This window comes from Diadema setosum, chromosome 10 (assembly GCF_964275005.1).
Source record: "Diadema setosum chromosome 10, eeDiaSeto1, whole genome shotgun sequence".
In the NCBI taxonomy this organism is placed as follows: Eukaryota; Metazoa; Echinodermata; class Echinoidea; order Diadematoida; family Diadematidae; genus Diadema; species Diadema setosum.
The window spans coordinates 27,074,970-27,087,698 of NC_092694.1; the positions used below are offsets into that span (position 1 = coordinate 27,074,970).

Below are 12,729 nucleotides of genomic sequence, written 5' to 3' on the forward strand. Positions count from 1 at the left end.
TAGATTACATCATAGGCAATGTGTGTGCCAATTTTCGTCGCAATCGCGCGGTCGACGGCCGAGATCTGGAGGGGGGCCTGGGAGGCCCCCCCCCCCCCCCCCCCCCCCCCCCCCGGCTCTATGATCTACCTAAATAGCCCGGCCTAGTTAGGGTTAAATCACTGCTCCCAAAGGTAAACTGGACCTTTCACGGTCTAGCTTTTAACCCTTTTTGGTGCCCAGGCAGTATTCTTAACTTGCTGTAAAGCTTTTGCATCAGCATTTATGACCGCCCAGCTCAAAACTCACAATAAGTCGCAGAGTAGCATTCTTTGCAGTGGACCAAATTATATAGCATTTGGGTTGACTGACTTGAATTTTTAGCTCACCTGAGCCAAAGGCTCAAGTGAGCTATTGCGATTGCCCTTCGTCCGGCGTCCGTCGTCCGTCGTCCGTCGTGCGTAAACTTTTTACATTTTCATCTTCTTCTTGAAAACCCCAAGACCGCTTTCCATCAAACTTGGCAGGTAGCATCCCTAGGGGGTTAGGAACTCAATTTGTTAAAATGGGCACCATGCCCCACCCAGGGGGCCCCCAGGGGGGCCCAAACCCCCCAAAATTAAGGAATCTGTAAAAATCTTCTTCTCTAGAACCAGAAGTGATAGAGCAAAGTTAATACTATGAGTTAGTATATTGATGACTGTAGTTTCAAGTTTGTTCATGGCAGAATCAGGGGTGCCCCCTTGGGACCCAGGGGAGGTGGGTGGGGAGCGGTCCTAATGGGGCCTAAATTGTACATTTTCATCTTCTTCTTGAGAACCCCATGACCCATTTTCACCAAACTTGGCAGGTAGCATCCCTAGGGGGTTAGGATCGCAATTTGTTGAAATGGGCACCATGCCCCACCCAAGGGGCCCCCAGGGGGCCCCTAACCCCCCAAAATGAAGAAATCTTTAAAAATCTTCTCTAGAATCAGAAGTTATAGAACTAAGATAATACTATGAGTGAGTACATTAATGACTGTAGTTCCAAGTTTGTTCATAGCAGATCCAGGGGTGCCCCTCTTGGGGGGGGGGGGGGGGGGTCCAAATGGGGGCCTGAATTGTACATTTTCATCTTCTTCCTGAAAACCTCATGATGGATTTTGGTCAAACTTGGCAGGTAGCATCCCTAGGGGGTCAGGATCTCAATTTATCAAAATGGGCACCATGACCCACCCAGGGGGCCCAGATGGCCCCAATCTCCCCAAATTAAGGAATCTTAAAAAATTTGGGCCCTTTTTTTTATTGTACATTTTCCATCTTCTACTTGAGAATGCCTGGTCAAATTTTAGTAGAGCTTTGAATAATTTAGATTAGTGACTGCGTGAAAGGTGAACTTGCGATACTCAGGTGAGCGCTAGACCCGCGGGTCTCTTGTTTGAGTATGTCATATACCTGACAGAGTAATCTTTTGTCTCCCTGAATTTGATGGTTTAAACAGAGCTGAAATCAATGTACTTGCAGTTTTTCTTTACCATATTTTCAATTTTTTGACATCATATTTTCACTGTGAAATAGAGCATGTATTGATTCATACTTCTGCCCAGCATGCCCGAGTGACCCTTGTCCGTAAATCCTCTTTTCTCCCTTTTGCTATAAAACTGCACCTCTCTCTTAATATTTCAATCACTTTTTGAATGGGCTAGGATGGTCCAAATTTAAGAAGTTTGAAAGCTCAGAGCTTACTTTTTAAAAGTACATTGTACATAAAAATGTGGAAATTCATTTCGAAATACTTTTTGTTAGGTTTGAGCTGGGCGGTCACATTTTCTTGTCCATCAAAACTTGCACAGTGCTTAGCCAATTCAGATGTAGCAATGTGCCTCAGTCCAACAGGAAGGCCATTGGTAATACAATAGGGATTAGGGTGATTTGGTAATCTCTGTTCATTGACAACTGGTTTTCAGACATCTATGCCAACTGGTACAGAAGCACTCCAGTGTTTGCGTGTGTGTGTGTGTGTGTGTGTGTGTGCCAATCGGCAATGAAAGCACTGTAAGGGTTAATACCACATTTTTTTTAAATTTTTATTGATTGATTGATTGATTGATTGATTGATTTCTTTCTTTCTTTATTTATATATTTATGTATTTATGTATGTATGTATGTATGTATGTATGTATGTATGTATGAATGTATGTATGTATATATTTATTTATTTATTTATTTATTTATTTATTTATTTATTTATTTATTTATTTATTTATTTATTTATTTATTTATTGCTTGATTGGGCTTGTAGAGCTGTTTAAAAGGTGCAGGACTCTGTGGCATGGACACATTTAATAGCTTTCAGGCATCAGCTTCTATCTTTGTAATAGTAGTTCCTTTATGGTAGCTGACTTTTTGTGTTCTTGTGGAAAAGAGATATAAATGGGATTATTTGAGTGGCAATTTTAGCAAGCATCATCAGCCGCTGTCAGACTGCAGGAAACGCATAACAGCATGCAAAATATTGCGCATGAACAACTGCACAGGAAATTAATCTAATCAAATTACAAGTTTCTCAAAGTTTCAGCCATGGGTGGCCCTACTGTACCTAACTGTGTGTTGTTCTGCAAGAAGTGTCAAACTTCCTCAGTGCTTGCTGGAAGTTTTGCAGCTAACTTGTCGAGAAAATTGTGGTCAGACTGCCCAAACTACTAGTATGTGAAGCAAAGTTGAGGGTAGTAAAACTATGCATACTTTTGCATAGTGTGACCATGGCTATTGCTACATACATTTGTAAATTTTTGTTCTTTCTTTATTGCATTCAGATTACTAATAGAGCATACTGATATTTCACTGAGAAGTGCCATATTTTTACATCTATTCTTTTAATTGGTTGTCATGACGTAAACAGAACCACGGCTCACCCCGTAACAGTCCCAACCACAGCCCAAAGCCCAACCAGCCTCACACCCCAGGCTCCACGACGCAACCCTCCAGGGCTGTCAGCAGCAATGACACAGTGAGGAACGGAGAGCAGACGAGCACGACGACTGGCTCGCGGAGTCTACGGAATGACCTCTTGGTGGCAGCAGATTCGGTGACAAATGCCATGTCATCGCTTGTCAGAGAACTGAACTCCGGTATGGGCATTTTTTTTTTTTTTTATTTCTTCCCCACAGGACTTTTCTTCTAAAACTAATTGATTCCAAAAATGAATAAATGACATGGCTGTCCTTATCACTTCTCGTGTATTGGAAAATCTTCATGTACATTGTATATCAGAACATTTGCCATCTACATGAAACTAATATTAATTGCCTCATGTATGGCAAATAAGTTGGAAGTGCATCAGTAAACCTGTGAAAAGTCATAGAGGTTACTTATTTAGTAGGCCTTGAAGTTTATGCTGTACATACAATGTAGTTCAAACATGCTTTTCTTTTTTTTTTTTGAGAGGGGGGTCCAAGCTAGCTATTCATTTGAATCTGTAAGCGTAGAATTTAGTGAAAGAAGTGTTTTGTTGTTGCTGTTGTTGTCGTTCCCATCATTTTTTTTTTTTTTTTTCTGTACAGATTCTTTATGCCCTTTTCATCTGCCTGGGAGGCACAAGCTTTAAAAATACATGGAAACCTTCAAAAGGCTGATAAATCTGTCATAACTCTTTCAATGGAGTTTGAGGTCCATATAAATATGTGGTGTGCACATTGCATAGGCATAGTCAATGTGACTCAGTGTACCTTTTAAATCAAAACCCTTGCTAGCAATAATGTGTGTAAAGGTTGGACTTTCCATGTTCTACTCCATGTAATGAGGAACATCTAGTTTTGATGAGTAGTAATCAATTTTGAAGCCAAAAATGTTTCCTTTTAGAATATGACCTTAATCGCTAAGAAATCTTACCTTACAGCATTTTTGTGAGTTTTGCAATGAAAAGGTCTCAAATGATGAATGACAATGCATATGAAGTTAACTCTAATCATGTCTTAACACTACACAACATAATCATGATCAAAATTTATTTGCTCTTGACACTACGCAACATACGTTGTAATCATCGTCAAGATTTATTTGCTCTCGCAACCCCATCACAGAAGATGACCAAAACGATGATGATGAAGAGGAAGGGAACAATTTGAACACAAGTAATGGTGAGTTGGTCAAGTTGCACTACTACAATTGGCTCTCCTGTTCTTATTCAAATTCATGAAATTCTTCCGTCGAGATGTTTTCATTGCAACTGATTGACAAATTGCCCTACATTGACGTTAATAAGCACCGAATTGATCAGTGTTTTAGTAGTAGCCATGATAAAAAAATCCTGTTCTTGTCGAGGCATATCTGTTATTTTGACGCTGAAATAAAGAAGTAATGTCTTCTTTTTTTTAATCTCTTCATGACCCTTAAAGGACTAGTCTCAAGATGTGAAGAGGAATAATGGACCATTCATTAAATCTTGTTGCTGTTTTGATGCCTCCGACTCGTAATAAATAAATATTGATAGATGTATGAATTAGCGCGTAACTATCAAATTGATTCGTTGAATATTGCTTGAGATCAAATAAAAGACTAGACTCACCTACTATTTCATTGACAAATTAATGGCTTGTGCAGAAGCCAGAATCCTTCTGCATAGGTTGAGGTAGACGACTTATTAAACAGGACATAAGAAAACAGCACTACTTCATACGTGTATGAATGTCTTGACATGTGAATGTAACCACACAGCTATTGCATGTCACAATATACCCTATTGTATAGGGAGCGCTGATGTGTTTCCAGTGTTTTTCCAGAAATGTGTCATGTTAACTTGCAGTTCCCTGTTATGGCTTCATTACTTCATTTCTTACATTTCACTTCTTTTTTTTTTTTTTTTTTTGCTGTTTGATGAAGACTTAACATTTCTCTGTAGGATTTTGTAGATGTACATGTTTACTTTTTGCCTGTATCTATAAGAGGATTTTCTTGCATATGTGTGATTTCTCCCTCACCCCTGCCTGGTTAATAGATGGTGCCGTGCTTGTGGTAGAAGGCAAGAATGCCTCGGGAGAGCCCATTCTCATCCGGGGGAAGAAGCCCAGCAGGAATAGAGGGATGTCGGACCAGGACTTCATCGCAGAGCTGACGGCGAGGAAAGATGGACGGGCGCGACTTACCCACGACATGTGAGTGTGACTCTTGGTCAAAGCACCATGGTCGCACGCCCGACTCAGTCGACAGCGTGCCAACTTTGCATATTCTGCTCAAATGCACAAACCCGCCCAAACCGATTGATAAATCGCCAAATGCCACAGTGCAATAAAAGCGTTTTTGGCGATTCCGTTCCTCTCACAAAATAGCTTGCATTCTGTATGGTGATTGGCTAGCAAATGGTGTTTCCTACTGGATTTGCGTGTCAATTCTAATTCTTTTTTTCTCACTGTTGTGTGTAAAAGTCATGCCTTTACAATAATGTAGCTACTGGGCATTTAAAACAAAAACAATCATATAGTCATACAGTTTGCATCCTGATTAGCAAATAATAGACTCACTAAATATATGGTGTGTTCAGTATCAAACACTGAATGATTGGTATTTATCTACATCAGCATAGGGCAATTTTTTCAATCAGTTACATTAAAAATCAACTTGACAGAAGATTTATTAATTTATACCAAAGACAGATGTATCAATGAACGAATGAATAGTGTACCTATATTGAGAGATAAAAGTTATTTGTGAAGCAATATATAGATACATAAATTCTGTGTATGAATGCAGCTGTATTTCCGTCTTTTTCATGGCAGATACGGGCACACAGATGAAGGGGAATCTTACGGAAGGACAGACGATGAGAGTTATGTGGCGACGACAGACGACGCTGACTCGTACGTCAGGACAGACGATGAAGCGTTGATGAGGACAGACGACGAGTTCCAGCGGTCGGTGACAGACGATGAGTTACGGGACTCAACGAGGGTGAGACTTTTAGCTGATTTACAACTTTTGCTTCACTCTTTGTGTGTTTGTGTGTGTGCGTGTGTGTGTGATTGGATGAAAAAGGATATTCAGAGTTTCCAATTGTAGTTTTTTGTAGTATATTGTATGGTACTGTTCTTTTCTTCTTTTTGTTTTTCAAAAAATACTGCAGATTTCAGGGAAAATACTATTTTTCTGAAATTGTATTACTATACATGTCTATAGCGTTTTTTTTCCACATAAAAGAATATGTCTTTTTGGTCTCCAGACCATTGCACTGCTATATGAAAGGTTGGAATCCCTAGATATCATTTATAAACGTGACAACAAAACACAATTCTGAGAGTTGTCATGGAGAATAGATGTAGGTTTGCATGCAATGCATGCACTGTTTACAAAGAAATCAGGAAATTGTCACAAGAAATGAAATTATCAGGAGACTTGCCAGGCCAAGTGCGGAGGAAAGTGTATTTTTATGATCTCAAGATTCCATCGCATAATGAGCCATTAGAGGCCTCCTCAGGTGTCTTCAATACGCCTTTGTGTTTTATAATAGACACTTCTCAATGGCTCAAACCTGGGAAAAAGAATGAAAAATCATGTCATAAAACCACTGCTTCATTAGTATCTATTTGGTGAAGAGTACTGTGTTTGTACACAATACTGGAAGCATTCAAAGAAATTATGGAAAAATCAAAGGAACATCTTTTTTTTGGTCTTATCTCTAAATCTACAAGGAGTTCAACTATTGCTTTGAATTGTTAGTTTCTGACCACGAAATGCTGTGATGAAAACATGTGTGGAGCATTTTTTTTTATGCCTCCGCCACGAAGTGGTGCCGGAGGCATTATGTTTTCGGGTTGTCCGTCCGTCCGTCTTTCCGTCCGTCCGTCCGTCCGTCCGTCCGTCCTTCCGTCTGTCCGTCCGTCCGTCCGTCCTTCCGTCCGTCCGTAATGAATTTTGTGGACAAGGTAACTATCGAAACCTGTTGAGGTATCCTAATGAAACTTGGCATGTATGTGTATTAGGGGGTGAAGTTGTGCCTATCAACTTTTGGGTGCACATGCTCAAGGTCAAAGGTCAAAAGGTCAAGGTCAAATATATAAAATTTCACTATTTCCACCATATCTAGTGAATGCCTGAAGATATTTTCTTGAAACTTAGTGTATACATGTATTACCCAATTGAGATTCTCTGGTGAAAGTTTGGGTCATGAGGTCAAAGGTCAAAGGTCAAAAGGTCAGGGTCAAATACATAAAATTTGACTATTTCCACCATATCTATTGAATGCCTGAAGAGATTTTCTTGAAACTTAGTGTATACATGTATTACCCAATTAAGATTCTCTGGTGAAAGTTTGGGTCATGAGGTCAAAGGTCAAAGGTCAAAAGGTCAGGGTCAAATACATAAAATTTCACTGTTTCCACCATATCTATTGAATGCCTGAAGAGATTTTCTTGAAACTTAGTGTATTCATGTATTACCCAATTAAGATTCTCTGGTGAAAGTTTGAGTCATGAGGTCAAAGGTCAAAGGTCAAAAGGTAAAGTAAAAATATTAAAACTTCTTTTTTTTTCTCCGTACCTTGGAAAATTGTTCAAGGTATCTTCATGGAACATAGTATATACATGTACTAACTGGAAGTGATTATCTAGAGAATGTAGGGTTCATGGGGTCAAAGGTCAGGGGTCAAAGGTCAAGTGCAAGACTTCAAAATTTTACTATTACCCTCATATTTATGCAATGCCAGCAGGGTTATTTTTTTACACTTGGTGTATGCGTGTGTAACCTAATAGAAATTCTCTGGAAAGTTTTTTTTTTTCTCTTTTTGCCTCAAAGGTCAAAAGGTCAAAGATCAAGTGAAAGTGCTGAACTAACTTTTTCCTCCATATCTCGGAAGTGGCTCAAGTTACCTTGAAACTTAGTACATATTATGCATGTTCTACCTGAAAGTAATTATCTTATGAATTTTAGGGACAAGGGCCAGATGAAAATGGTAACAATTTACTATTCAATTCAGAAATTGCACTTTTTCTCCACACCTGTACCTTGAAAATTACTCAATGCCTAAATGTATGAATGGGTCAAAGTCAAGTTAAAGTCCTTAAATCCCTAGATACATGCTCTCCTATTCATCCAATTAAACCTACGTCAAGGAAGGTGAACATTCAACACATTTGTGACAAACTTGTCATTCCAATATTTTACCAATTTTGTGAAAATGTAATCACACAGTGTCCACATGTACTATCTAGACCTATTGGGAAAATCATGCATTATGGCGGAGGCATACCAGTCGCCAAAGCGACATTTCTAGTTGGGTATATCAAATGGATAAACATTAACAAGCAAATGAAAGTAGAGAGTATGATGTACCTCCATAACATACTCTCGAGCAGTGATTCTTATGTCGTTTTCTTCCAGCTAGATGTAAACAGGGGACCCCCAGAGAACGATGGCCTCATCCGGACAACCACGGACGATGAGGGAAACAGACGAACAGACGACGAGGGGAACCATGGCAAACGACACGACGACCACGTCCGCAGGTGGATCAATCGCTGATTTGGAGCGGAAGAATGCCAGAAACTTTGAGAGAGGTTTTTCTTCTTCCTTTTTTTTTTTCTGCGGGCAATGGACGGAAAAGAAAAGTGCTGCTTGTCATGTCCTGCCTGCAGATGAAATGGAATGATCAAGGAGCTCTGTGGACTCGAAAGAAGGAGGAAATACCTGTGGATCGATTATTACTGGCAATGCTTCTGAATCCACATTCTATGCGTGGGTTTGTGGAGTGTAGGAGGATGTATACAGACTTTGGATTAGGTCCGTGATGCCTCCGTCTTCTGAAATTTGTGAGCTCGTCTTCATCGAAACTTACATAGGTGTTTTTCATTTTTTATTTTTTATTTGAGGGGGGATGTGAGCTGTGAAGCGACAGTGATCTTCCTAGAGTAGAATTGTGACAGCATGGATCTATACGTGTAGATAATATTTGTGCATCGTAGCTGCTGTCTGCGTGATTTGGACATTACCCACATACAGCTGCTGCTGCTGCTGCTGCTGCTTCTCCCGTGGTGCATAATGATCGGTCAGCAGCTAATCTGCAGCAGTGTTCATGACTGAGGTGGCGTTTCCCCCCGCCGTGTCGGAACCTCCCGGCTCCGTCAGCACAGTGGACATAGTGCAGCTGAAAACCGATTTTGCCCTTCCGCCTCTATGGACCCGAGGGTGATGGTAACAGCGACTTCACATCAATGTATCTGTCATAGTCAGACGTTCCTCTGTCGCTACTATACTCATCCCTGCCAGTAGTTATCTAATGTAGGCCTAGCTTCTGCAGTCACAATCTATGCTCCATATCTACGACTGTCGCAATTCTGGAGGAAATTTTTAACCCCCTCCATATTGTTTCTCTGCCTACCTCTCCAGCTTCTGGGCTGCCATACTGCCCATTGCATATTTTGCCAAACTGCTTTATGACCTCCTCAAAGCCCGCCGCCAACTCAAGAAATACTAACACAACTTAACTTGAGCAGTCACAGGTTTGCGCTTCAGTGCTGCTGTGATTGGTAAATATTCTCCGTCTTATGATTTTAATGCTTATTGTTACATGTTCATGTACTATTATTATTATCGTCATCATCATCATCACCATCATCATCATCATCATCATCACCATCATCACCATCATCATCATCATCACCATCATCACCATCATCATCACCATCATCACCATCATCATCACCATCATCACCATCATCACCATCATCATCATCATCATCATCATCATCATCATCATCATCATCATCATCACCATCACCACCATCATCATCTTCATCATCTTCATCATCATCATCATCATCACCACTTGACTTTAAGAAGTTTTCCTCAATAATCTTGTGGTCCTGCACTTGAGAATGGACATTTTTTTGAACATCCATCTCTGTCATAGGAAATAATTTGTAGTGGAGGGCATTAGGCACAAGGTGTACAGAAAGTTGTGTATGGATGTGGGTGTGTTTGTGTTTGTGTATCTGCATTTTTAAAGTGGTAAAGCAGATAGAGGCTTTGGTCATTTGATGAAAAAGTAATTTCATCACTGAAAATACCTTTAGTTTCAGATATCACAGTGATACTGTTTAGAATGTCTGGTGCTTCTGGTTTGAAGAAAAGACACGTATTGCATATTTTCTTTTTCCACTAACATCAATAATCCTGTCATATTTTGAATTAATGATTACATGTTTTAGTAACAATTGCTCTTTTCAACATTTTTGTTCCCCCTAAATGTTGTTTCAAGCAAGTGACATTTCAAGTTCAGAAATAAGATCATGAAGATGTGAAGACAAAAAGAGAGAGAGAAAGCATTTATTTCGGATAGAGCCCTTGTCTGCTGTGATGTCCAAATGCTTAATTTCTCCATCTGTCCAGAGCAACACACATGTATGCACACATTCTCGTAAGATGCTCCAACATGGGATATGATAGTTGTTTGCTCAAGGTAACCGGGCATATTCCATTACTTGTTTATGAAAAAAAACACAAAAAGTTATTCCAATAAATTGACGAATTGAAATTGAAAACCAGCAAAAATGATATTCAAGCACAGTTAGTGAGTAAAAATTAGGCTCTATGTAGTGTATGGGACAATGCGCACACAACAATTGAAGATATGTATAGAAATTTTAGAATTTCACCATTTGAATAGTGCAAAGTGCTACATATCTACATGCAGAATGGGAAGGTGCACGATATACCCATATGAAACCCCTAGGGACTTTAGAGGGTGCTTTTTCCCATGTTTTGAATACTCTGAACAAAATTAATGGGCATGTGCCTGGTGTCAAATGCATCTCCAGTTGCCTGGAGTAAAACACTACAATATTCCCAATTGAAGCCGTTGACGAGAACAAAAACACAACTATTCACACACATACGCAAACATTCCAAGTGGTCGGTGCCTGTACCTATTTGGAGATGCTATCTTCAGGATGGAAGTAAAGCAAGTAGTGAAGTAGTGTGAGATTTGCTCTGCAAAAGCAACAACAACAAATTGTTTGGATTGTGGATGTCAACTATTGTTTTGTTTTTCTTTCCTTTCATACAATCATGTACTTCATGATGTTAAGAAGTGATTCTTTAACAGTCATGTAAGATGAATCATTTCATGCATTTTCATGATCCAATTCAGCCATGTAACACTGAAGCTTTACATGTCATATTTACTGGTCAATAAATTATCAGCAATTTGGCAATTGGACAAACATGATCATGTGTTACTGGACAGACCGTTTTGTTTTGTTTCATTCTTTTGTAAAGTATTCATTTTAGAAGAAATGGCAGAAGATGCCATATACAAATGTAGTGGAGCTATGATATCTACTATTGTATTTAATAGTGCAATCATTAGAATAAGTGTTCATATTCTGTAAAATGCTTAAAAAAACAACAACTGAGGGACCAGTGTGATGCAACTGGAAATGCAATTTAGGGTAACAATGCTCAATGGCACTTGATACGCATGATGGACCCAGGTTGTGCTGTGCATGCTGTGGGCTTTGGAGTCAGTGTTGCGAGAAAGAATGGCTACAGTGGTCAAATCAAGTCGCAGATTCGCATTCTCAAAGTTCTTTTTCAAACCCTTATTAGCGAGCTTTAGATCTGTGACGGGAACGCTATGTCACAGCTGTTTCCATTGTCCAACCCAGGTGGAGACGCGTCGTGAACGCATAGCGTAGCAGATCTAAAGTTCGCTGATACGTAACAGATGGTGACTATTGCTGTTGGGAATGTGCACAATGTCCTCACCTGTAAATTTGCTATGCTGTTTCACAGAGGTGATAAGTCCCTTCAAAAACCAGCCTGTGGCTGAAAGGGCTGTTCGTTTACTAGGTTTGGAGAATAGATACATCCATCAATCAAATCAATTCTCTGTCAGAACTCATAATCTGACTCAACAGCACTTCAAACCTTTTGGCTGCAACATTTTGTATGCGCTCATCTCTGCCATTCATCATATGTATAAATAAAGAGAACTGATGAGCTCTGATGTAATGTGGGGTGTTACATGTTCATCATGAATTTCAGCACTAGCAACTTGCAAGTGCCCTGTATACTTACGTACAACAAAATATGCTTTGACAAGGCCTACCTAATAGCGGTTGAATTCAATTTATGCCATTTTGTTCTTGGCTAAGATAAAGAAATGTCAGTGGGGATGGGTGTGGCAGAAAATGTAGCTATGTTATGGCATTCTTGGTTTTAAGATTTACTAGTGTATAGTCATTTAGTATACCATGTTCATGTTATTTTCTCTCAGTGGCATGTAACATGCAGCATAATGCATCTTTTGCAAATGCTTTCAGTAATATTCTCACAATTGTGAGATACGTATATTTATATGCAAGTAAGGTGTACAATGTAGTATTAGTGACTCCAAAGTATTACCGCCCATGAAGTTTACCATGATCTTACCTCCGTGTCCAGTGGACTCGTCTTTGTTCTTTTGTTATCCATGACCGCACAAACATTGGAGGCTGCAGAAATACCTTTGTAGATATGTTTGTGAAAAAAATTGTCAGTAATGCGAAAAAAAAGACAGAAAACAACAACAACCAAATATTAAGAAATGATGAAACCAGCAAAGAACGCTTCCACTATCGACTACAATACAAACTAATAGGCGTCTGGCAGTAGGAAATACTAATAATTGCCAAGTAAGCATGAGAAACTCCCATTATTTTCAGCATACTTCTGACTGAAATTTTGCAAGTGCGGTGAATGCATGATGAATCAAACACGTGCATTACAGAGTAGTTTCATT

The 12,729-nt window shown here is 39.5% G+C and overlaps 1 protein-coding gene across 1 annotated transcript in view; it reads left to right on the plus strand.

The window, feature by feature from the left end:
* The window catches only part of LOC140234043 (dystrobrevin beta-like), a 101,992-nt gene extending 93,519 nt beyond the window's left edge, over positions 1-8,473 (plus strand). The window contains 5 exon segments of the mRNA XM_072314124.1: positions 2,863-3,091; positions 4,043-4,099; positions 4,957-5,113; positions 5,735-5,906; positions 8,331-8,473. Coding sequence (XP_072170225.1) covers positions 2,863-3,091; positions 4,043-4,099; positions 4,957-5,113; positions 5,735-5,906; positions 8,331-8,471 — 756 coding nt within the window. The 3' untranslated portion in view covers positions 8,472-8,473.
* The last annotated feature ends 4,256 nt before the right edge of the window (positions 8,474-12,729 follow it).